The sequence below is a fragment of the Oncorhynchus clarkii genome, chromosome 32 (assembly GCF_045791955.1).
Source record: "Oncorhynchus clarkii lewisi isolate Uvic-CL-2024 chromosome 32, UVic_Ocla_1.0, whole genome shotgun sequence".
In the NCBI taxonomy this organism is placed as follows: Eukaryota; Metazoa; Chordata; class Actinopteri; order Salmoniformes; family Salmonidae; genus Oncorhynchus; species Oncorhynchus clarkii.
In genome coordinates, this window is record NC_092178.1 from 27,002,802 (window position 1) to 27,028,884 (window position 26,083).

At 44.3% G+C, this 26,083-nt stretch overlaps 3 protein-coding genes across 3 annotated transcripts in view; all 3 read right to left on the bottom strand.

Moving 5' to 3' along the window:
- Positions 1–656: 656 nt before the first annotated feature.
- Positions 657–4,037, bottom strand: LOC139391975 (nuclear transport factor 2-like). Its single transcript, XM_071139584.1, has 5 exons — positions 3,928–4,037; positions 3,248–3,368; positions 2,139–2,210; positions 1,931–2,029; positions 657–1,196 (listed from the first exon to the last, which is right to left on the bottom strand). Exons 2-5 carry the CDS (start codon positions 3,344–3,346, stop codon positions 1,080–1,082), a joined length of 387 nt encoding a protein of 128 aa, XP_070995685.1. The 5' UTR covers positions 3,347–3,368; positions 3,928–4,037; the 3' UTR covers positions 657–1,079.
- Positions 4,038–4,417: 380 nt separating this feature from the next.
- LOC139391653 (biogenesis of lysosomal organelles complex-1, subunit 4, cappuccino) lies at positions 4,418–12,678 on the bottom strand. Its single transcript, XM_071139055.1, has 5 exons — positions 12,307–12,678; positions 12,080–12,151; positions 11,133–11,234; positions 10,846–10,980; positions 4,418–5,328 (listed from the first exon to the last, which is right to left on the bottom strand). Exons 1-5 carry the CDS (start codon positions 12,598–12,600, stop codon positions 5,233–5,235), a joined length of 699 nt encoding a protein of 232 aa, XP_070995156.1. The 5' UTR covers positions 12,601–12,678; the 3' UTR covers positions 4,418–5,232.
- Positions 12,679–12,886: 208 nt separating this feature from the next.
- Positions 12,887–26,083, bottom strand: part of LOC139391652 (partitioning defective 6 homolog gamma-like) — a 35,158-nt gene continuing 21,961 nt past the window's right edge. The window contains exon 3 of the mRNA XM_071139054.1: positions 12,887–15,849. Within this exon, the coding sequence (XP_070995155.1) occupies positions 14,822–15,849 (1,028 nt within the window). The 3' untranslated portion in view covers positions 12,887–14,821. The remainder of the gene's footprint in view (positions 15,850–26,083) is intronic.

The following is a 26,083-nucleotide window of genomic DNA, read 5'->3' on the forward strand; positions in this document are numbered from 1 at the left end:
GGTTGCCTTTTCTATCAGGGTCAATAGGTCATCTGGGTTTTTAGACTTGGTCTCAAGCTAGAGGGCCTGCTGTCATTTGCTTGTCTGCATGTGACACCCTATTCCCTATTATAGGGCACTAGCCCTAGTCAAAGTCATGCACTATATAGAGGTATATAGGCTGCCATTTCATAAGCAGACATTTTGTCTTGCAGGACAACAGACACACAGCCTGGTAAATATAGGAGTTTACATGATGAATGACATACCTTACTATACTAGTGTATAAGGGTCAAGGGCTCTTCATAAACAAAACAGCAAGGATGAAGCAGGCTGGCCTTCATTTGAACATGTGCCTCCTGGATCAGCATTAAACCGCTATGAGAAAGCAGCCATTTTTGAGTCTGTACCTGGCTGGAGACTTCCCTATGGGAAAATCTCAATTGCACAAGCCTCACGTCCGCTTTCCTCGTCTTCCCATTAGAGGTCAGAAGGACCTCTCGCTTTCTCATCCAATGGGTTTTGAGGAGACGAGGACACAAGGAGTATGCAATTGAGCAAGTCCCTAGTTTAGCCTGCGTCTGAAATGGCACTCTTTAATAGGGAATAGGGTGCCATTTTGGATGCATTAGCTCTGGTCAAATGTACACTATACACAAAGTATACAGGGAATAAGGTGCCATTTCAGATATGCAATTTATTGTTCACAGAAGGGTAGCATTATGCCAAAAGCATCACTAAGAGGATCATCCATTCCCTTAAGAAACATCAACATTATGGTCCTAATAACAAGGCATGTATGGATGAAATGTTGGCCAATATTGGGAACTAATAATGATAGTTTGAATAACAATAAGGCAAATTGTACCAAACGTATTTGGGAATGAATTTATTCTGATGTGTTCCTGTGCATCATTCACCACCGCTGTAACAGTTTGCAGTGAACTGTCCAGAACAGTCTTAAAATTGCTTAACATGAGTTTATTGAAGACAAAAGAATCTGACAAGCATTCTCTAACAAAACACATACATGTAAAGTTGAAATGTAATATAAAAAGCTAACTCTCTCTGTGGAATGTACGTGATCCTTCCATTTCCTCCTACGCTCCAAAGTTATGTAGTGCCAATCTGAACATGTCGTTGGTGCAGATCCATTTGTTGTCCACGTTCTTCAGCAGGAAAGTTTGTTGAAATCCCATCACCTGGTCCGTGTCAGCCTTTTAAAGAAAAGAGAACAGATGATCATCATCCTCTATAAATAGTTTACTCAACTACATTACATACAGTAGAAATTAGCCATAATAGGCCCCATCGATTTGATTACTTTCAAGTTTATTATAGTTAAAAGGGATATTTCGGGAATATAGCAATGAGGCCCTTTACTTCCCCAGAGTCAGATTAACTTGTGGATACCATTTTTATCTTTCTGCTAGCAGATACCAGACGTCCAATCATTTTACTAACGCTAGTTAGCAACTTCATAGTGCACGCAGACAAAAATGGTATCCACGAATTCATCTGACACTACGGAAGTAAATAGCCTCATTGCCAAAATCCCAAAGTATCCCTTTAAACTCAAGCGTCTTCAGGTGCTATTGAAATTAAAACAGGAGCAGCTCCTTCCATGAAAAGCTCCCGCAATTCAACGTGCACCGTTTCAGCCCCAGCATGCAGATAGCAATACCCAGTGGAACAGGTGTCACTGTGCTAGCTTAGCAGCTTCATTACTTCCCTCAACTTGCCAACGACTTCGTTTGAACTACGGTCCTCTGCCTCGCAAAAACAGTTAACACACGTGACCGCCAACTCTAAAACGTATACCCCAGTTGTGTCACTGAAAAGGATGCAAAAATCACTGGGGCCATCTCAAGCTGTGGGTGAGATTCTGGTATGAACTCTGTTAAGCCAGCAAGTCACTGGACGTGCGTCCACTACTTTTGAAACAACCTACCTTGAGCTGTCCCATCACCATGCTCATCACACAGCTGTCTGGTGTGGGCTGGTGGTCCTGTGCGGTGATGCTGTGCTGGATCGACTGGAACGGTAAACTCTGCAGTAAGGGAGACAATAAGGTCTATATGTCTGTACCATGTGAAATAATTAAGTTATGCATTATAATTAGTTTGATGAAGTGAAGCTTAAATGAAGATGTCACTTACAGTGATCTTCTCCATAATGGCTTTGTGCCCCTGGAAACCAACTCCTTCCCATGTTAAACATGACGCATCAGTCTGGAAACACGCACAGTCATTTATTAAGACAGTGAGCTCTCACTGAACTCATCAGTTACACACTGAACAACATGAGCAGGGGTGTATCCATTAGTTTTGCAACAGAAACCATTTAGCATTTACTCTAGGAACCGAACCTACCTAAATTTGTCAAATAGAAACTCTTGTTTTCGTTGCAAAACATTTTCTGTTTGGAAGAAATAGTTACTATTGGAAAACGTTTACAACGGAATCTGACTAATGAATACACCCCAGGCGTCCACCTCAAGTATTTTCTTGAGTCCTTGTGTCCTCTTCATCCATGCCACTTTATCAAAGCCGTTTGAAGGATAGACCTTGATCATCTCTCAGTTCCATTACACAAGAGTCATTGGACGAAGTCGTCTTCTATACGGGGGAATTTTGTTAAGAGTCCAGACGCTTAATCTGAACATTAAAACGCATCGCTTGCAGTACAGTTTCGCAAGCATAAGTACCATATAATTTTCAAAAAACTAAAAATGTACACCTTTGATAGGGTTATCACCATGTTACTGTGCTTGTTTACAGAAAATAGACGAATGACAAGAGGTGACCGACCACCTGTGCTACCTAGCATGCCACAAACACCTGTGTGTAAGTGTAGCAGAACTGTAGTTTGGCCAGATGGAAGCACCCATAGCTTTATGGATCTGCGAGAAAAAAAAATGCTTCAGTAAGTGTATATTTTTTATTTGAAGGATGCTCTCTTGATTAAAGATAAGGGCCCTATGTTCATATGTTTCAAAAAAATGTATCGCAGGCGATGATTGACATTTCTAGACGTTAAAACGGCGTCGGATAGTAGTTCACATGAGCCAGTCGTGGGCGAAGCTAATGGCTGAAAACTGTAGGGAGAAAGCAGAATGCCTTCTAGAGTTTAAGAGCTATTTGGAGAAGAGTCCAAGGGGAGGAGCCAAGGAATAGACTTGAGATTCACCCAAAGGTTTCCAGATGACAAAGTTGGTCCACGAAAAACCATTGAACATCTCTAAATGTGTTGAAATTAAAATACTCACATAGAGGTCAGCAAGTTTGGTTCTATCAGAATCAAACTGTTGGTAATAATGTTGCACAAAGCCTGCACCTATCTGCTCCCACACCGGTTTGCTTGCCATGGTTCAAAGTGCAGGTTGGAATCTGGAGAGGAAAACGCGCCATGAATATGAGGTAGCCAGCAGCACATCCTTTATTTATTTTTTATCCCTGATATACCTGGTGATGAGCACACCCCACGTGTTTCAGAATCACTCTGAATTATTGGAATTAGAATCAATCAATGGAAGTTAGGCACTTATCAAGAGAACATCAGCACGAGAATGGCTTCCTATATCTCGAAAATATATAGGAAAAGCGCATTGGACCAGTAACCAAAAGGTTGCTGGTTCAAATCCCCGAGCCGACTAGGTGAATAATCTGTCGATGTGCCCCTTGAGCAAGGCACTTAACCCTAATGGCACATATACGTATCTCTGGATAAGAGCGTCTGCTAAATTACTAAAATGGAAACGCTAGCTACTTAGCTAGCAAGTTAACGTAGCTAAATAGCTAGCTCGCTAAACTCATTTAAAGTCAGTACATCATTCCACTCAGAAAATGACAGATAAACTTTCACTTTGCTTTGCAATGAATAATTTCCCTTTATAAGGTAAACGCGATTATTCCTTAATGGTTGTTTAAAACTTAATATGAAACTTACCTTAATATGCAACTAGCTAGCAATCCAGTGTGGATGCACGCCTTTCCCGCTTCATCCGGAATACAGGTTGTGTTGTCATATACTGGACTAAACGACCAATAGTGTTTGCGCCTTGGTTCGATTGACGGGTACCTAAGAGCTTGAATGCCCCCCGAAAGGGCGTTTTACTTCAGTGCAACCAACCTTGGTAGTCAATTATTTTCAGGCCATTGATAATAAAATGTATATCAATATTAAATTAGTTGTGTTCAATATTATGCCAGTAAATGTGGACAATTGTGAGTTAATGGATATGACAATGTATACTTTTCAAAAACAATAATTTGAAGTTATTTTTCAAAGATTTTTGGAGCCAAGAAAGGTAAAGTGACAAAATGGTGATTTATGTTACATCTAGCTGTGTATAACTATTACCTCTTATATATTTTGATATCTGTAGTGACACTCAATAACATCTTTCCAGATGAGGGTTTACTGAAAGTCAATCAAGAAGAAAGAAACCACTTTATTTGTAATTATTTGGTATGATGATCATTAGTGACAAAAGTAAAAAATAATATACAATTATCACAAAAGAGTATGTTAAACAAATAAATGTTGCTTGGTGCAGTGTGGAGAATTACAAATAGCCAATTCCACTCCAGCATTAGGCCATACAAACAGGAAACAATAGCATTCTAAAAGATGTCTACAGACAGAATGTCACTAAAACTACCATATCATGTTAATGTTTAGCCAAGCTTGAACATCATATACTCCAAATCATACTGTTGGTGAGAGTACAAGTGTGATGATTAATATAATTTTTCTGACAGTAATTCAATTCAACATGTGACCACAAGATCAGAAAAGGGGAACACTTGGAGGAACTTGAAAAACTGTCTTAAAAAATAAGTCTTTAGATCAATAACATAATTTTCCTATTTCACGTGTCCAATAAGAGTCTGATTTCTTCAGCATCTTCACAGCCACTTGTGAGAGAGAAAGAGACAGAGCCAACACTATATTGCTAGTTGAAATTGTTGCACCTCAGATCCTCCAGTCCAGAGCACATTATAATTATTGTCCCGATAGTCAGGTCCAGAGCCATATCCATCTCAATCTATGGCTCTGGTCCAGTTCAGACAGCCATGAAGACTGAAGTCCCCTGGCCTAGAGAAGGAGTTAGGCTGACCATTGCATGTGTGATGTGTGGGAGCTGCAGGCCTGTTTCAAGTTACCTTCTAAATGGCACCCTTGTTGACAAGAGCCCTGTGGGACCTGGTCAATACTATAAAGGAATAGGGTGTAATTTTAGACAAACTTTCAGTGTCCTGGGTGTTGGGTGAAATAATCATCTGTTTTGAACACTGGGGGAAGCTCCTGATCATGCTGCTGATGCCTTCTGGGGCTGGCTGGTTTCTGCAGAGATAAATAATATGGTTCATAATTTATATCCACTGAGAGCAATGTATAGGCCAGGAGACCTACCATTTAATACAAAAAAAAAACATTACTAAAGCAATTAAAAAGTTCTAAAATAAATCATGAATAGCAGATGATAATAGGGAGATATGAACGAGTATCTGTGTGTTAGAGACCTCTGAACCAGAGCCTTCTGGGCATTACAAACTCACATTCACAAGCTCTGCAAGCATTATAATGTCAAAATACGTTCGTTGATCACCATATATGGAGATTAGCTGAGCAACCAATTCCATGTACTAAAGTTACGGCCGGTATTTTTTTTTAATGACAAGCAATCGAAGAAAATGCCTCTTCGGCACCTTCAAATCAAATTTTATTTGTCACGTGCGACGATAACAACAGGTCGTCGTTACTTACAGGCCCTAACCAATAATGCAATTTTTAAGTAAAAAAATAAGTATTAGGTGAACAATAGATAAGTAAAGAAATAAAAAACATAAAAAGACAAAATAACAGTAGCTAGACTATGTACAGTAGTGAGGCTATATACAGGCACCGGTTAGTCGGGCTAATAAGAGTTCATATAGGTATAGTTAAAGTGACTATGCATATATGAAAAACAGAGTAGCAACAGTGTAAAAGAGAAATTGGAGGGTGGTGGGACACAATGCAGATAGTCCGGGGTAGCCAATGTGCTCAGCAAAAAAGGAAAACCAGGACCCTGTCTTTCAAAGATAATCCGTAAAAATCCAAATAACTTCACAGATCTTCATTGAAAAGTGTTTAAACACTGTTTCCCAAGCTTGTTCAATGAACCATAAACAATTAATGAACATGCACCTGTGGAATGGACGTTTAGACACTGACAGCTTACAGACGGTAGGCAATTAAGGTCACAGTTATGAAAACTTAGGACACTAAAGAGACCTTTCTACTGACCCTGAAAAACACCAAAAGAAAGAGGCCCAGGGTCCCTGCTCATCTGCGTGAACGTGCCTTAGGCATGCTGCAAGGAGGCACGAGGACTGCAGATGTGGCCAGGGCAATAAATTGCAATGTCTGTACTGTGAGACGCCTAAGACAGCTCTACAGGGAGACAAGACAGACAGCTGATCGTCCTCACAGTGGCAGACCACGTGTAACAACACCTGCACAGGATCGGTACATCCGAACATCACACTTGCGGGACAGGTACAGGATGGCAACAACAACTACCCGAGTTACACCAGGAACACACAATCAGTGCTCAGACTGTCCGCAATAGACTGAGAGGCTGTACTGAGGGCTTGTAGGCCTGTTGTCAGGCAGGTCTTGCCCAGACATCACCGGCAACAACGACGCCTATTGGCACAAACCCACCGTAGGTGGACCAGACATGACTGTAAAAAAAAGCACTTCACTGACGAGTCGCGGTTTTGTCTCACCAGGGGTAATAGTCGGATTCGCGTTTATTGTTAAAGGAATGAGCGTTACACCGAGGCCTGTACTCTGGAGCAGGATCGATTTGGAGGTGGAGGGTCCGTCATGTTCTGGGACGGTGTGTCACACCATCATCGGACTGAGCTTGTTGTCATTGCAGGCAATCTCAACGCTGTGCGTTACAGGGCAGACATCCTCCTCTCTCATGTGGTACCCTTCCTGCAGGCACATCCTGACATGACTCTCCAGCATGACAATGCCACCAGCCATTCTGCTCGTTCTGTGAATGATTTCCTGCAGGACAGGAATGTCAGTGTTCTGCAATCTCATTGAGCACGTCTGGGACCTGTTGGATTGGAGGGTGAGGGCTAGGGCCATTCCCCCCAGAAATGTCAGTGAACTTGCAGGTGCCTTGGTGGAAGGGTGGGGTAACATCTCACAGCAAGAACTGGCAAATCTGGTGCAGTCCATGAAGAGGAGATGCACTGCAGTACTTAATGCAGCTGGTGGCCACACCAGATACTGACTGTTACTTTTGATTTGAACCCCCCCTTTGTTCAGGGACACATTATTGAATTTCTGTTAGTCACATGTCTGTGGAACTTGTTCAGTTTATGTCTCAGTTGTTGAATCTTTTTATGTTCATACAAATATTTACACGTTAAGTTTGATGAAAATAAACGCAGTTGACAGTGAGAGGACGTTTCTTTTTTTGCTGAGTTTATGTATATGAGTATATAGTTAAAGTGACTATGCATAGATGATAAACAGAGAGTAGCAGCAGCGTAAAAAGGGGGTGGGGGGGTGGTGGACAATACAAATAGTCTGGGTAGCCATTTCATTACTAATTCAGGAGTCTTATGGCTTGGGGGTAAAAGCTGTTGAGAAGCCTTTTGGTCCTAAACTTGGCGCTCCGGTACCACTTGCCATGTGGTAGCAGAGAGAACAGTCTATGACTGGGGTGGCTGGGGTCTTTGACAATATTTAGGGCCTTCCTCTGACACCACCTGGTGTAGAGGTCCTGGATGGCAGGCAGCTTAGCCCCAGTGATGTACTGGGCCGTACGCACTACCCTCTGTAGTGCCTTGTGGTCGGAGGCCGAACAGTTGCCGTACCAGGCACTGATGCAACCAATCAGGATGCTCTCGATGTTGCAGCTGTAGAACCTTTTGAGGATCTGAGGACCCTTGACAAATCTTTTTTAGTGTCCTGAGGTGGAATAGGCCTTGTCGTGCCCTCATCACGACTGTCTTGGTGTGTTTAGACCATTCTAGTTTGTTGGTGATGTGGACACCAAGGAACTTGAAGCTCTCAACCTACAGCCCCGTCGATGAGAATGGGGGCGTGCTCGGTCCTCCTTTTCCTTTAGTCCACAATCATCTCCTTTGTCTTGATTACGTTGAGGGATATTATTCTGGCACCACACGGTCAGGTCTCTGACCTCTTCCATATAGGTTGTCTCGTCGTTGTCGGCGATCAGGCCTACCACGGTTGTGTCATCTGTTGTGTCAATTGATTTAATGACAGTGACGGTGTTGGAGTCGTGCCTGGCCACGCAGTCGTGGGTGAACAGGGAGTACAGGAGGGGACTGAGCACGCACCCCTGAAGGGCTCCAGTGTTGAGGATCAGCGTGGCTGATGTGTTGCTACCTACCCTCACCACCTGGGGGCGGCCCGTCAGGAAGTCCAGGATCCAGTTGCAGAGGGAGGTGTTTAGTCCCAGGATCCTTAGCTTAGTGATGAGCTTTAAGGGCACTATGGTGTTGAACGCTGAGCTGTAGTCAATGAATAGCATTCTCACGTAGGTGTTTCTACGGGGAAAGGGGAAAGGTGGGAAAGGGCAGTGTGGAGTGCAATAGAGATTGCATCATCTGTGGATCTGTTTGGGTGGTGTGCAAATTGGAGTGGGTCTAGGGTTTCTGGAATAATGGTGTTAATGTGCGCCATTACCAGCCCTTCAAAGCACTTCATGACTACGGACGTGAAGGCAGATTACCTTAGTGTTTTTGGGCACAGGGACTATGATGGTCTGCTTGAAACATGTTGGTATTACAGACTCAATCAGGAACATGTTGAAAATGTCAGTGAAGACACCTGCCAGTTGGTCAGCACATGCACGGAGCACACGTCCTGGTAATCCGTCTGGCCCCCCGGCCTTGTGAATGTTGACCTGTGTAAAGGTTTTACTCACATCGGCTACGGAGAGCGTGATCACAGTCGTCCGGAACAGCTAATGCTCTCATGCATGCCTCAGTGTTGCTTGCCTCGAAGTGAGCATAGAAGTGATTTAGCTCGTCTGGTAAGCTCGTGTCACTGGGCAGCTCGCGGCTGTGCTTTCCTTTGTAGTCTGGAATAGTTTGCAGGCCCTACCACACAAGACGAGTGTTGGAGCCGGTGTAGTACGATTCAATCTTAGTCCTGTATTGACGCTTTGCCTGTTTGATGGTTTGTCGGAGGGCATAGCAGGATTTCTTATAAGCTTCCGGGTTAGAGTCCAGCACCCTGAAAGCGGCGGCTCTACCCTTTAGCTCAGTGCGAATGTTGCCTGTAATCCATGGTTTCTGGTTGGGGTATGTACGTACAGTCACTGTGGGGACGACGTCCTTGATGCACTTATCGATAAAGCCAGTGACTGATGTGGTGTACTCCTCAATGCCATCGGCAGAATCCCGGAACATAATCCAGTCTGTGCTAGCAAAACAGTCCTGCAGTTTAGCATCTGCTTCATCTGACCACTTTTTTTATAGACCGAGTCACTGGTGCTTCCTGTTATATTTTGTGTTTGTAAGCAGGAATCAGGAGGATATAATTGTGGTCAGATTTGCCAAATGGAGGGTGAGGGAGAGCTTTGTATGCGTCTCTGTGTGTGGAGTACAGGGGATCTAGATTTGTTTCCCTTCTGGTTGCGCATTTAACATGCTGATAGAAATTAGGTAAAGCTGATTTGTTTCCCTGCATTAAAGTCCCCGGCCACTGGGTGAGTGGTTTCCTGTTTGCTTATTTCCTTATATAGTCTTAGTGCCAGCATCCGTCTGTGGTGGTAAATAAACAGCCACGACAAATATAGATGAAAACTCTCTTGGCAAATAGTGTGGTCTACAGCTTATCATGAGATACTCTTCTTCAGGCAAGCAAAATCTAGAGACTTCCTTAGATATCGTGCACCAGCTGGTGTTTACAAATATGCACAGACTTCCCCCCCCTCGTCTTAGTGTGCTGTTCTATCTAGCTGGTGCAGCGTATATCCCACAAGCTGAATATCCATTCAGCCACGATTCGGTGAAACATGAGTTTTCGATGTCCCGTTGGTAGGATATTTGTGATCGTACCTCGTCTAATTTATTGTCCAATGATTGTACGTTGGAAAGTAATACTGACGGAAAAGGCAGTCGGCGGATCCTTACAAGGCACCCCGCTCTGTGTCCTCTGTACCTGCGTCTCCTTCTCTTGCCAATGACGGGGATTTTGGCCTTGTCGGGTGTCTGAAGTACATCCTGTGCGTCCTGCTTGTTGAAGAAAATCTTAAGTTACAGCCGGTTGAGCTGTTGTATATTTCCGACCTGTGTGTGGCAGTAATGAGTGGTTGGATGTGCCGAATAGGCATTTTTTCAGTTGCTTGTACATTTTTATTTAGACCTTTTTTTGGACGTACATACGTATGGAGCAAATTAAGATAGTAGTTGCTCAGCAAAACTCAATTTTTGGTGATCAACAAATGTATTTTGACATAACACTTGCAGAGCTGATAAATGGGAGTTTGAATCTGAGCTTTCTGGGCGTTAGAGAGGTCTCTAACACACAGATACTGGTTCAGGGGCAAAGGAGGTTGGTAGCACCTTAATTTGGGAGGACGGGTTCGTGATAATGGCTGGAACGGAATAGTGGAATGGTATCAAATACATCGTTTCCATCTGTTTGATGCCATTCCATTCACTCAGTTTCAGACATTATTATGAGCCGCCCTCCCCTCAGCAGCCTCCTGTGTTCAGGGGAGATGGTGATTAAGTATAGGAATACAGATTTCACACTTCAAATAGAAAATGCCTTAATTGTTGACTGAGATGCAGATTGATTGGTTGATTAAATCCTCACATTTAGAAAGCCTGGGACATTCATGGTGCGGAACATCTTTCTGAAAGCGCCCGGCAGGGTTCCTTGTTCCCTCTCTGCCTGAGTGACCTGTTCCTCCATGACATTCACATTGGCACCTACAATCTTCACAAATGCCTAGACACAACACCAGGGAATAGGGTCAGATACAGTACTACCATATCAGTGTCCCAAACATAGTACATAGGGTGCCATTTGGCACACAGATCATGTCATGTCAATGAAAACATCCTGGTCATTATCAATTACATGAATTAAATCACACTTACATCCAACTTGTCAATCTTTCTGTATATTTGTCTCATCTCTTCTGATTTTCTATGTATTTGAGGTAAGTTCTCGTTGACAATCTGTGATGTGTCGTTGCGGATCTATAACCAGAGGAAGAAAAGTTATTAATTTCTCACCCCTTTTCACAGACGAGGACATGAACAGCACATACAGGGTTAGGCAAAAATGACCAAATACAATTACAAAATACCATAAAGATCAATGTGTCAAAATAAACGACAAAATACTTGTAATTTGAAATGTATTTAATTCAAATGCATATATTTTGTATTTTAAAATACAGAAATACATTTGCAAGTAGCTGGCCCGAACAGCAACAACATTCCCAGTAATGGTTACAGAAACATTCAATCAATTTTAATTGGTCACACACACATGGTTAGATGTTATTGCGAGTGTAGCGAAATGCCTGTAACTTTTTACTTGCTATAACTGTGATATGATGTTATTTATCTCCCTTAGTTGAACGCACTGACTAAGTCACTCTGGATAAGAGTGTCTGCTAAATTATAAAGGTAAATATGAAAATGAACATACCAAAATGAACTGCAAAGCACACTGGATACTATTGGCTCATTAGAATAATAATCAGCATGCTTTGCAATTGTACATTTTTATATCTACAATTATATTTCGTTAATTTAGCAGATGCTCTTATCACACCATAGTGCCGTCAGACACCAATGCAGGGTGAGAAGGAGCCACACAATTGTGAACCGCTATAAAAAATAAAAAAAATGGATACCTAGAAAAGTATTAATGTATTTTGAAAATACAAATTACAGCTCTCGAAAGTATCTTCTTAAAAAATCTATTTGCATGTAGTTCAGCCCAGTGTAATACAAATTACAAAATGCACAGAATTAATTGAAATGCATATTTCAAATACATTTAACAGAAATACTACACATCTCTTAACACGTACCATGTCAAGCATTCCTACAAATTCATCCACCCTAGTCAGCATTTCCTCCAGACTTTTCTCCAAACACAGGATCTGGGGTATGGAAAGGACATGGTTATAACCACAGTCAAGTGACATTTAACTTGGTTCACGCGTATCCAGTTATAGCTAGCATGTTGCTATATTGCACCTCAGCATAGATAGGATGCTGTATTTCACCGCGATCGGAAAGATTGATCAATTCTAACCTCATCTCCAGCAGTAGCTCTGATGTAAGAGGAGTAACTGTGAGCAGTGTGTCTCAGGATCTCATCCTCCTGGTTGTGGTCTGGGTCGGGCTCCGCGGAGTTGAAGCTCGCACTCTGCGAGACTGCTGCGCCGAAGCTGGGACTTTGCGACACGGTGCCACTGCTTAGGGCCTCGCTCAACATGGATAAACTGCTCGCACTCTGCGACACGAAGCCACTGTCCCGACTCACCTCGGCACTGGACTCCTCCAGCGGGGAGAGAAAACCTACCCTATTTTCCATCCTAGGCTCCATCTCTGCCCAGTTTCCTGATGTCGCTTTCTGCTACAGTGTTATGATAGTCAGATGATTAAATCACGTAGTTGAAACTGTGGATGGCGGCTTACAAGGGTCAAGTAGAACTACGTGAAAAGGCGCAATTTTAAAATCAGGGCCGTTTCTCCCTCAAATTGATCGCTGAACTCAGTCTGATAACTCAAAATCTCCATTAGAAACATTTAATCACACAGGAAACATTCATTTTCTTTCTATATCAGTCAACTGCAACAATGTTCTACAATATGAATAACAGGAAAGCAAGTGCAGTTAAAACCTTTATTTCCAAAAATTCTCCCCCCAAAATGTAAAAACAGTAAGAAAATAATATGAACACAATATTCACAATACATTTCAAATTAATTGCATAAAGGGTTTGAATTTCAATTGTGGGAATTAGTTGAATTTATACTTAGTTTACTACATTGAAAGAGCAACTAGGCCTACTAAATAATGATTGAGCAATTACAGATCAAGCCCTAATATCCATTCAACTATTGTTTACATTTGAGTGCTCAGTACATATCTGGGCTAAAATTAATTTTTAAAAAAGGCACCAAGTGTTTTACAAACCTTTTCTCCAATGTATGTGTGGAGAATGTATTGAAATATCTGTACATCATCATAACATAGAATAAAAACAGTCCAGTTTACATGATATGCAGAAATATTCCCAATCATAATTATCCTCGTACCATTATACCTAATGGAATCACTTGTTCATAGGTCATTGTTTTCCCTTGTAAAAATCTATTATAAAATCCTTATGTACATTAAAAAGACAGTAAAAAACAATAGACATTATTCCAGAAAAAATCTAGACGTTTCTGTAATAAATATAAAACCTGTAATATTTCTTAGGTGTGAATATGTGGGCCCACACTGAGTCGATGGTACTACCAGGAGGGGGCAGTGACCAATACATTATAGCACTACTCAACAGGGTTAAACTGACTGTCCACAGTGAAGAAATGCAGGGAATAACCTCAATATGGTCAGAACACCACATTGTCAAGGTAACCGGAGCAGCCTTTGGTGAGAGGAAAAGGAAAGAGCAACAAAAATGACATGTTTGTGAACCAAAATAGGGTTATAATCCTATGTTAAACCTGGGAGTACTAACATGGCAATTTAAAGAGTTGAAACAACAAGACTGTTTAACAACAAAAAATGTGCAAACCTTGACAGCTTAAAAGCTTTGAACTACAATGTGAATAATGGTGAGAAAAATCCCATACAAATATCAAACCACAGATGGATGGTTTAGTGTCCCACATAATCCATATACTTCAAAGTTTACCATATCATGGATGGATGGATAGATTGTGCTTGTAAACGAAAGTACCACAGGATCCTAATATGGATCTCAATGTGTGTGCCCAATAGTGTAGGAAAGTGAATGAGTGAGGTTAAGCAGACGCAAATTCAGGTGTTATCATCTTCACACTCCAGCAGTCCTGCCTGGTGTAACAGGGTTCACATCCCCCTCCCTGTTGTAACAGGGTTCACATCCCCCTCCCTGCTGTAACTAACAGGGCTCACAGCTGAGCCGAGGTGTTTTGAGTAAACAGTAAAGATAAGAGTATTTTTTCCCAAAGAGCACGTCGACTTCCTGGAGTCCATTTTAGGAGCTTCACAAACAGAACTGGTGGAGAAGAGGAAACAGGATATAGACTAGGCCCATATTCAGTGTAGGAAGTATTCATTGATAGCGGTTTAAAACGTACCAGGTATAAATGACTGCTGGTAATGGAAGTAAGAGTTTTAGTACATGTGATGATCCAACACTTCTCATTAAAGCTTAGAATAATTTATTGGAATAGATACAGATGATTGATGAGAATCTCCAGTTAAAATACAGAGAGAATCAGTACAGACAGGCAGCATTTTACAGACATATAATTGTTCTTAAAAACAAAAGCTCAGGGTTGGTCCCAAAATGATGGCGGTTCAGATTAAAAGTGGTCACTAAAGAATAGCAGGTGAATCCCATCAAGACATTTACAAGACATAGAAAACTTTCAAACAAACAATACAGAATAAACTCTCCTTGTTTCCTGGATTATTTGTCTTAGAAAAACGAACAAAATTAGTAGAAGGTTTGAGGAACAACGTTCATTCTCATGGTGGACTGGACAGGGGATGCTCCAGCTCACATCCAAGTGTGTGTGTCTGCGTTATAAAAGTGAAGGTGTGTGTATTATAGGGTGATGACGGTGCCGTCCTCTTCCACCCCTCCCCGGGGCAGGGCCAGGCTGTGTCGAGGGTCCGTCCTCATGGTGCTGAGGATTTTGTGCAGGCTGCCGTTGCTCTCCCGGAGGGCTGGGTTGCTGCTGTGGTGCTGGGAATGGTGGTGCTGGAGGGTGTGGGGCTGGTACTGGGGGTGCTGGAGGTTCAGGTCCCTGTGCAGCATGTGGGAGAGGCCATTGAGGCTGGGCTGGGAGTGGAAGGAGGCGGTGGAAACCACAGAGAGAGGTCGGGTAGGGGGGCTGGGGTGTTCCACGGGTGCCGGGGGAGGGGCTTGGGTGTGGGAGCGTGATGTTGATGCCACAGACACCACTGATGTGTTGGAGCGCCGCGACGGCCGCTTCAGGCTGCTCTCGATGACGATGTCTGACTCCTCGTCGCTCTCCAGCTCGTCGGCGTAGCCGTGGGCACCGGTCGCCATGGCTGTGGTGGACAGGCTGGGGTAGCCAGTGGAACCGCTGCTGTCTGATGACTGACCGGAGCTGCCGGAGATCCGGCTGGCTCGCACCACGTTGTTCCGCTGGTTCACCGGCTTCACTGTGACAATCAGGTTGTGGCTGTTGGCAATCATCATGTCAGTCACCTGGTCCAGTGTCTTCCCAGTAACCTCGATGCCGTTGACCTCCAGGACCTCGTCGTTAACAGCTAGCAGGCCTGTGCTCTCAGCCAGGCCGCCAGGCACCATGCGGGAGATGAAGATCCCAGGAACCTTCTCCAGGCCATGGGGCGTCACCCGTACGCTGGTCCCGTCCCGGATGTAGAACCCCAGGGGTTTGTCAGAGCCGTGACGGTAGAGACGAACGCGGCGGTGGGACTCCGGCAAGATGTCCACATCGATGATGGAGGAGACTGGCCGGAAGTCCTGCGGCATTCCGATGCGGATGTGAGGTCGCTTCCTGTTGACGTCGTTCCTCAGCGCCACCACAGCCTTCTTCTTCCGGGTCAGAGAGTGGGTCCCGTAGCTGCTGTAGTCGACCTCCTCTGAAACACATAACATGAGAAATAGAACTGGTTAGAACCTTTTCTGAAACACAGAACAGAACTGCTAAAAACTGAAACACAGAACAGGAGAAACAGAACTGCTTAGAATCTCTTCTAAAAACACAGAAAATATAGAACCCATTAAGACCTCCCCTGGAAGACAGGAGAAAACTGCTCAGAACCTTGTCTGAAACACTGAACAGAACTGCTTAGCTCTCAGGAACACTACATTTAACTGGAAGCATGTGAGCCTCAAATGGTGAGCAGATGTTGCCTTTGAAAGAACACATCATACATAAGATTTTATTTGCAGCAAGACATTTATGCAGCTCTCATTACCATACACATAAACAGGCCTTAGTTCAAACTCCTCTAACTCTACCCCTGGGTAAAATAAGTTTACCAGTCCCACTCTAAAAAAACACCCACACAAGGAGTACAATGGGAAGTTTCTCATTAAAACCCCTCCGTTTGTTTACGGTGAAATCCTTTCCTTCCACTCCAGAACAAAGATTTAACTGGGCTGAACTTGTAGCTGAACCTGTTGCACTCTGCGCAATAGAGAAAGCCTGATTGGTGCTGGTCTGGTGTGGCTCTGCAGTCAGTGGGGTGGAACACAGAGCCATAGGAGGAACAATTGTAAACAAACCAAACACCAGGATGTGATTACAGCTGGAATACCAAATCATTCTGATCTTCAGTTGTACACAACACAGTCTGCAAGCAAGTGTGATAATGCAAAATGATTTTTTAAATAAACATGTATTTAAACCAACCCAATATGTCAAGGCTGTATCCCGGGGTATTTGGTTTTTCAATACCGTCGAAACTATTTGAAGTTTTTCAATAAATGTGAATATTTATAGATGCTTTTTAAGTTAATACCTGCAGTCAACTTGTGCAATACATTCAGAGATCATTTCACCCGTCACATTGTCTTACATTAGGAAGCTTACAGTAGTTCAAGAACAGTTGCGCCAGTCACGTGTTTGTTTGTAAATAGCACAACGGGAGAAAGTGTGCGCTGTTGTGCAGCGCACGAGGTGATGAATTTACACTTGTAAGCAATTCACTACTTAAGGTTTGGTATGAGACATCTTATAAATGACCTTCTGACATGTTGGCGCAGTCAAAGAGCTCTGGATGAGTTCTGTACAGCTATCATATTTTCCTTGTACTTCCTACTAGCATTTTTTCCCCTTCCTCCGTTCTCCCCTCTGCTCCTTCCTTCAGAAAAGCCTGCATCACAACTTTGTGCAAATGAACACTCTCTCATTCACTTTAGCTTTTAAAATTACATACAGTTAGCTATAAGCTATGCTTCAATAACTTAACGAGCTGGATTTCCATTTAGTTTGTTCGTTTTCGCTCGTTAGCATTTAGCTAATAATGTGATTTCGCTATTACTTGTACTACATTTTGTTAGCATTCTGGTAATATAGGGCCAATGTTTTTTTGCTGTTGCGTTTTAGCGCCCCTTGTGGGCTAAACGGTAATTCCAGAAATCCCAGTATGACTGTATGACAATCTGGATACCGCCCAAGCCGAAATAGGTCACCACTTTTCTCAGACCATGCATTCACAAAGACAGGAAGAGACAAAGAGAGAGATGGATACAGTATGATAGTGAGAGGACTGTTCAGGCATAATAAACTCATCCTGCGACCTTCCTCTCAGGACATGTCTGTTGTGTGTTGAGCCACAGCCAGGGATGAAGTTTGTCTGTACAGTGTGAAGCACCGTGCTACAGGAACTAGAGGTCCTACTAGGGGGGATGGGACGACACACACACTTGCCACTTCCATGGCACAATGGGTCACGAGTCATAGTTCCTACTGGGGTGGACACCTGCCTGGGAACTCAGTATATGGGTGTGTGTGAGCGTGTGCGTGTAACAATATAGCATATGGATGTGGGATAACCATATAGTCACATGGTATGGATGTGTTCCATCTGCTGGAAAAGTGTGCCACTTCCTTTGCTAAAGTATTTTTGGGGGCCAATTCTCTCTGTGCTAATAGTTTCAGTAGGAATGTGTAGCAGCACCGCAGTGGGAGTGTTTTATGCACTACTGTACTGAACCAGAACTCCCATGCAGACTGTTGACTAATGACTTTCCCCACTAATGAAGGAATCTAATGACAGGACACAACACACCGTTTTAATAAGGCTGTTCTGAAAGCAAACTGCTGCACTCCGTGCTACAGATACAGATGGCCACAGCTATCGAAGGTACGGAACCACAGAAGCCAGTCTGGCCAGCTCTAATGTTGATTTTCACATAGAACCCACACTGCCAGCCCCAGCCCTGCACAACCAGTCAGAGAGAGGCTGAAAAATACCTGAAGACACCTGTTCCTGTTTCACTGCTGCTTTCAACGGTTGTATTTATGAATGCTTCCCAAAGCTTCTGAATATCAAAGTATGGTGCAGAAGTTATTCTTAGTTGTGGATCGAGGTAGCAGGGAGCTTGATCATTTAGATTGAAGCCAGACAGGATTTTATTATGGGGAGGAATGTATGCCACAAGTGCAAGTCTGCTGATGGGAAACACATTGAGGCTGCACCGAGCCATCTCATTACCATGGTGGACTGGTCTACCAACATGTCCCTTCCGTCCCAAAATTATTGGCACACCTCGCCCCTGGGCAGGCCTGTGTCCCAGGCATACCTCATGCGACACGCTCTGATGGAACTACATTCCCCCGGTAAGGAAACCCCTTGACCCAGACCGCCCCAGGATCCAATATTCCTAAAAAGAGAGACCTATTCCTAATAAGAGAAGTTGGCAGCAGATCTATTGGGATCCGAGTCCTGGCACTAGAACCAGGATTTATCGGAGGACGTTATTCTGTCAGCTTGCCTCCTGGCTGGCTGGCCCCACAACCAGCCGGCTGGAGTTTCCATCCCAGGACTGCATGCCGTGGTAGAGGCCAGTTTGGACCAGACAACACCTGACCAGACCAGGGACTGCCTGTTGTGCCAAGAGTGGATCAAAACAGAATTCTTTCCCCTTGACTAGGCCCAGTACTGTCTGACTGGCATGGAGAGAAACAGGCAGAGGATGCTGGGCTTGTGGTCTCAGTCTGTGTTTCATCTGCCCAACGTGCCCAGTCACGCAGGCTGCCGTAACAACTCCTGACAAGAATAATCCCGCTGCACTGAGGCATGATGGGAAAGCAAATGTGAACTCATTGATCAAAGGCTCGCCGGTCGTTACCAGACATCAGAACTAACTGACTCCCAATGTCCTTTCCGAACTAACAGAACGTTGAGGGTCAAGAAAGAGTTTATGAACATTCTAAGAAACACACGAGAGAGAGCGAGAGCAGAAAAGGGTGGCGTCTCACCAAGTTCCAGGACGGAGGAACAGACTGCTGACTAGAATGGAAAGACAATTCATTCAAACCCAAATACTTGGGAGGGTAAGATGGAAGGAGAATTAGCCCAGTAATGTGAGAGCTGCAGCACTGTTGGATGAAATCGAATGATCAGAGCAGGATGATGTGGCTTCTAGAGCGTCGGGGGTCAAAGGAATTTAGAAAAAGTCTGAATGCTTCTAGAGTCAATAAACTTCAGCTCGATGTTGACTGATGCGCCACAAAACATGTAATAATGGTACTAATGCTGAGTGAAGAGAACACAGCTGAATAGTTGGGCATGGAACTGAACACAATGACATGAACCCAATAAACTTGAACATCTTCCTCATGAGAACTAGTCTGAAAACAAACTGGGAGGCATCTGAATTGGCATCCCCATAGGCTCTGGTCAAAAGTAGTGAACTATGTAGGGAATAGGGTACCATTTCAGATGGAGTCACAGTGAATGAAGTGCTAAGGTACAAAAAGAATAACAGCCTCAACGAAGCCGTGCGATGCTGGCCAGTCACCTGACGTGGCTCTCCCATCCCAGTACAGGTCAGGGGTTAGGGGTGAAAAGTAAAGTGCCTACATTCCTCTGTGTGTAAGAGGGCCGAGAAGGCCCTCCACCCACGGTCCGGTCAGACTGCAGGCTGGCTCGGTGGAGTTTCACCAGACAGGAATGTGGCGCCTGATGGATATGGAGATATCTCTGGACAGGTTTAACTTAACTCAGTGTCTGTAGCTACTCTAGCTACTTTAGCCTTGACTGTCTGTCAGCTAGTCCTAATCCTCCATCCTCTCTATAGGGTGGGCTGAATCCCAAATGGCACCCTATTCCCTACATTTCTCTCCTCTTGTTAACTGGACCTGTGAAAAAGAGCCTCCTTTCAAGTCCTACTGGGTTTTTACTAAGTCCAATAAAAGCAGGAATCTAAAGAGTTTTATGATCTGTCATTAGGCCTCACCATGTGCTTTGATCTCAAACATCTTGTAGTAAGTTTAGTACTGAATGTATGTTTTCACCAGCAAGGTGAATGTAGCCAACTGGGCAGCACAGAGCACAATGAAAAACAAAGTAGAAAACAGTCTCCATTTGAGCCACTATTTTTAAGCCCTTTTTTTCAGTTCAAATCTAGGAACAGTGCTTATTGTGTGATGCAGTGTTGTTGACATGTGATAATAAAGACTGGTACAGACTAGTACAGATGACACAAAGACTGGTTTATAAATGGGAACATTCTACACCTCTGACAAACCAATCATTAGCCTGGCTTTACAGAGCATTACTAAACACCAAACACTAGCTTTACAGAGCATTAATAAACACCAAACACTAGCTTTACAGAACATTAATAAACATCAAACACTAGCTTTTAATAAACATCAAACACTGTAGTCCTCTAGGATGTCCTCTGTTCCCCAGGTATACTGTAGTTCTCTAGGATCTCCTCTGTTCACCAGGTATACTGTAGTCTTCTAGGATGTCCTCTGCTCACCAGGTATACTGTAGTCCTCTAGGATGTCCTCTGTTCCCCAGGTATACTGTAGTCCTCTAGGATGTCCTCTGTTCACCAGGTATACTGTAGTCCTCTAGGATGTCCTCTGTTCCCCAGGTATACTGTAGTCCTCTAGGATGTCCTCTGTTCACCAGGTATACTGTAGTCCTCTAGGATGTCCTCTGTTTACCAGGTATACTGTAGTCCTCTAGGATGTCCTCTGCTCACCAGGTATGCTGTAGTCCTCTAGGATGTCCTCTGTTCCCCAGGTATACTGTAGTTCTCTAGGATCTCCTCTGTTCACCAGGTATACTGTAGTCTTCTAGGATGTCCTCTGCTCACCAGGCATACTGTAGTCCTCTAGGATGTCCTCTGTTCCCCAGGTATACTGTAGTCCTCTAGGATGTCCTCTGTTCACCAGGTATACTGTAGTCCTCTAGGATGTCCTCTGTTCCCCAGGTATACTGTAGTCCTCTAGGATGTCCTCTGTTCACCAGGTATACTGTAGTCCTCTAGGATGTCCTCTGTTTACCAGGTATACTGTAGTCCTCTAGGATGTCCTCTGCTCACCAGGTATGCTGTAGTCCTCTAGGATGTCCTCTGTTCCCCAGGTATACTGTAGTTCTCTAGGATCTCCTCTGTTCACCAGGTATACTGTAGTCTTCTAGGATGTCCTCTGCTCACCAGGTATACTGTAGTCCTCTAGGATGTCCTCTGTTCCCCAGGTATACTGTAGTCCTCTAGGATCTCCTCTGCTCACCAGGTATACTGTAGTCCTCTAGGATGTCCTCTGTTCCCCAGGTATACTGTAGTCCTCTAGGATCTCCTCTGTTCACCAGGTATACTGTAGTCTTCTAGGATGTCCTCTGCTCACCAGGTATACTGTAGTCCTCTAGGATCTCCTCTGTTCCCCAGGTATACTGTAGTCCTCTAGGATCTCCTCTGCTCACCAGGTATACTGTAGTCCTCTAGGATGTCCTCTGTTCCCCAGGTATACTGTAGTCCTCTAGGATCTCCTCTGTTCCCCAGGTATACTGTAGTCCTCTAGGATCTCCTCTGCTCACCAGGTATACTGTAGTCCTCTAGGATCTCCTCTGTTCCCCAGGTATACTGTAGTCCTCTAGGATCTCCTCTGCTCACCAGGTATACTGTAGTCCTCTAGGATGTCCTCTGTTCCCCAGGTATACTGTAGTCCTCTAGGATCTCCTCTGTTCACCAGGTATACTGTAGTCTTCTAGGATGTCCTCTGCTCACCAGGTATACTGTAGTCCTCTAGGATCTCCTCTGTTCCCCAGGTATACTGTAGTCCTCTAGGATGTCCTCTGTTCCCCAGGTATACTGTAGTCCTCTAGGATCTCCTCTGCTCACCAGGTATACTGTAGTCCTCTAGGATGTCCTCTGCTCACCAGGTATACTGTAGTCCTCTAGGATCTCCTCTGCTCACCAGGTATACTGTAGTCCTCTAGGATCTCCTCTGTTCCCCAGGTATACTGTAGTCTTCTAGGATGTCCTCTGCTCACCAGGTATACTGTAGTCCTCTAGGATCTCCTCTGTTCCCCAGCTATACTGTAGTCCTCTAGGATGTCCTCTGTTCACCAGGTATACTGTAGTCCTCTAGGATGTCCTCTGTTTACCAGGTATACTGTAGTCCTCTAGGATGTCCTCTGTTCACCAGGTATACTGTAGTCCTCTAGGATGTCCTCTGTTTACCAGGTATACTGTAGTCCTCTAGGATGTCCTCTGCTCACCAGGTATGCTGTAGTCCTCTAGGATGTCCTCTGTTCCCCAGGTATACTGTAGTCCTCTAGGATGTCCTCTGCTCACCAGGTATGCTGTAGTCCTCTAGGATGTCCTCTGCTCACCAGGTATACTGTAGTCCTCTAGGATCTCCTCTGCTCACCAGGTATACTGTAGTCCTCTGTTCCCCAGGTGTACTGTAGTCCTATAGGATCTCCTCTGCTCACCAGGTATACTGTAGTCCTCTAGGATCTCCTCTGTTCCCCAGGTATACTGTAGTCTTCTAGGATGTCCTCTGCTCACCAGGTATACTGTAGTCCTCTAGGATCTCCTCTGTTCCCCAGCTATACTGTAGTCCTCTAGGATGTCCTCTGTTCACCAGGTATACTGTAGTCCTCTAGGATGTCCTCTGTTTACCAGGTATACTGTAGTCCTCTAGGATGTCCTCTGCTCACCAGGTATGCTGTAGTCCTCTAGGATGTCCTCTGTTCCCCAGGTATACTGTAGTCCTCTAGGATGTCCTCTGCTCACCAGGTATGCTGTAGTCCTCTAGGATGTCCTCTGCTCACCAGGTATGCTGTAGTCCTCTAGGATGTCCTCTGCTCACCATGTGTAGCCTACGGGATCCAGACCCTGAAGAAATGTTAGTATTTAGATGGGACCTTGCTACAGACCCCTGCTAGGCCTGAACAGCCAGCTCACTGAGAAACACATGACCCCAAAGATCAAGAGCCTCCTCTATAAACAGCATGGGTAACCACTACTCCGGCTGTACTCCGGCTACTGCAAAGACTGCTCACGCAAAACACAGCTAGGCTATCGATCTGCCAGAGAGACAATACAAGGGTTCTTTCTTCCAACACCACAGGAACAAAGTGACTACACAGTGACTAACTGCACTTACTGCCAGTACAGATTAGAAACACCACAGAGCATGTATAGAGGGTATAGAGGGCACGGCACACAGCTGCCTTTCCCGTTATGTCCCTGGCTGCTGTGGTTAGCCTGGCCCTGGTCAGAGATTACTGGAGAAATCCCCCATCCACATCTCCAGAAAGCTCAACACCAGCCACCAGAGGTTGTGCATCACCTGCAGGGAGAGGGCCAGTTAGAGGTTTTAAAACCTGTGTGATCACATCTGTCTGTACCGCATCAGGAAGGTCTGAGTTGCAGCAGAGGACATGCCTGATTCCTCTAACACCAACATGGAAAAAGGGAATCACCTAGAATAAAAGGAGCATTTAAGTTGTTTTTATTTATTGAAACAGTTGTCATTCTTGCCAGGGTAGCAGGGTCAGGGAGGAATGTTTAGGGGCCTAAGAACATACATAGTCAGTGGCTGGTGGGGGAAAGAAACCCTTAAAGCCCCCCCCCCCAAACCAACCCCAATAAACACACAAACATCCCGTCTCCTCACACAACTCCTCCGAGAACTATTAGTCTGAGCCCTTACAACCACTGCTCCTCTATAACAGGGAGCAGAGCTAGAGGCAGGGGAAGACAGAGGAAAGCCTCTGGAGATGGGACTATATTCAAATACTCTCATAAAACTGAGACAGGGCAAGGAAGAGAGGAGGAGCTCTAGCTCCCTGAGAGTGCACACTCAGCAGCACGGCCCTCCTCCCCCCTGCCTGTTACCACCAGACATCTGGGACCAGTTAGGTGGAGAACAGGAACACTACGACAGAGGATTAGCCTTTTCTCCTCCTCCTCTTCAGACACATCACAAGAGAGAGATGAGTAGACTGAGCACTACATACTACTACTGTTTGTAATTCAGCCATCTTCCAACCGCTCTGATAAATGGTCACTCAGAACACCGACATCCATATGTCCCAAAAGTACGGAAGGAAAGTCTTTCAGCAGTAAATTGGAAGTTCAGGGCCCCATATTTATAAAGGTTCTCAATTAGCCTTTTAGATCATAACGAATAAGAGAAGGGGGGGGGACTGATCCTAGATCTGAGGCGCTCTGTGAATAGAGGCCAGAGCTTTCCTGTTTTGTCCACCTCACATTTACAGCAGCAGCCAGACACAGCAGATTTTAGAGGGGATTGTGCGACAGCGCGGATTGTGGCAGCGTATCGGAGCAGGGTGGCGTAATCACAGCGGTATGCTGGGGAGTCAGGGCCACAGGCCACCTGTCTTAACAAACAAGAGGAAGAGGATGGAGAGAGAGAAAGAGAAATAGGAAAGAGGGATAGGGAGTGAGAGACTGGAAGGAGAGAGAGAAGAGAGGGGGACACGGAGAGAAAACACAGGAATACATCTCTCCTAATAGACATCCCTCAGAGTCTGAAACTCTCCAGGGTGGGAATTTATCTGAAGGCCACTTCATGTCAAATGGCTCACTCAACCGACCCCCTACTTTCCAAAATGGGAGAAAAGTGATTTAATAGCGTCCAAAAAGCGTGGCCCAAATAGTCTGAAAAAAAGCAGCCTTATTTAAAGCCCATTGTCATTGTAGTCCACTAGAGAGTAGGAGTTAGGGGAGACATGGTGGATTAGGGACAGATGTTATTTCAACCACAACAGCAGGAGACTGCTGCCGTTTTTAGCCTGATACCGCCTGCGACAATACAGCTTTTAGCTTTAGGAAGAGACAGACTGCACTACAGAGTAGGAGGACACAGACATAGCACAATGACAGAGGAGCGGTTCCGTATTTCACTGAAAGAATAAACATTTTGTTTTTGAGATGATAGTTCCCAGTTTCGACCATATTAATGACCTAAGGCTCGTATCTCTGTGTATTATTATGTTATAATTAAGTCTATGATTTGATAGAGCAGTCTGACTGAGTGATGGTAGGCACCAGCAGGCTCGTAAGCATTAATTCAAACAGCCCTTTCGTGCGTTTTGACAGCAGCTCTTCTCAATGCTTCAAGCATTGAGCTGTTTATGACTTCAAACCTATCAACTCCTGAGATTAGGCTGGTGTAACCGATGTGAAATGGCTAGCAGGGTACACGCTAATAGCGTTTTAAACGTCACTCGCTCGGAGACTTGGAGTAGTTGTTCCCCTTGCTCTGCATGGGTAACGCTGCTTCGAGGGAGGCTGTTGTCGATGTGTTCCTGGTTCGAGCCCAGGTAGGGGCGAGGGGAGGGACGGAAGCTATACCGTTACACTGGCAATACTAAAGTGCCTATAAGAACCAATAGTCAAAGGTATATGAAATACAAATCTTAGCCTATATTGCATCTTAGCCTATACCGCTCTGAAATTGCTCATCCATATATTTGTATATTCTTATTCAATTCCTTTACTTAGATGTGTGTGTATTAGGTGTGAAATTGTTAGATATTACTTGTTAGATATTGCTGCGCTGTCGGAACTAGAAGCACAAGCATTTCGCTACACTCGCAATAATATTTGCTAAACACATGTACACTCCCGGGTCAAAAGTTTTAGAGCACCTCTCATTCAAGGGTTTTTCTTTATTTTTGCCAAGATTGTGCAAAGCTGTCATAAAGACAAATGGTGGGTATTTGAAGAATCTCAAGTATATTTTGTTTTGTTTAACACTTTTTGGTTACTCCATAGAAAATAGTCCAAATAAAGAAAAATCCTTGAATGAGTAGGTGTCCTAAAACTTTTGACCGGTAGTGTGTGTGAGACCAATAAAATTTGATTCGA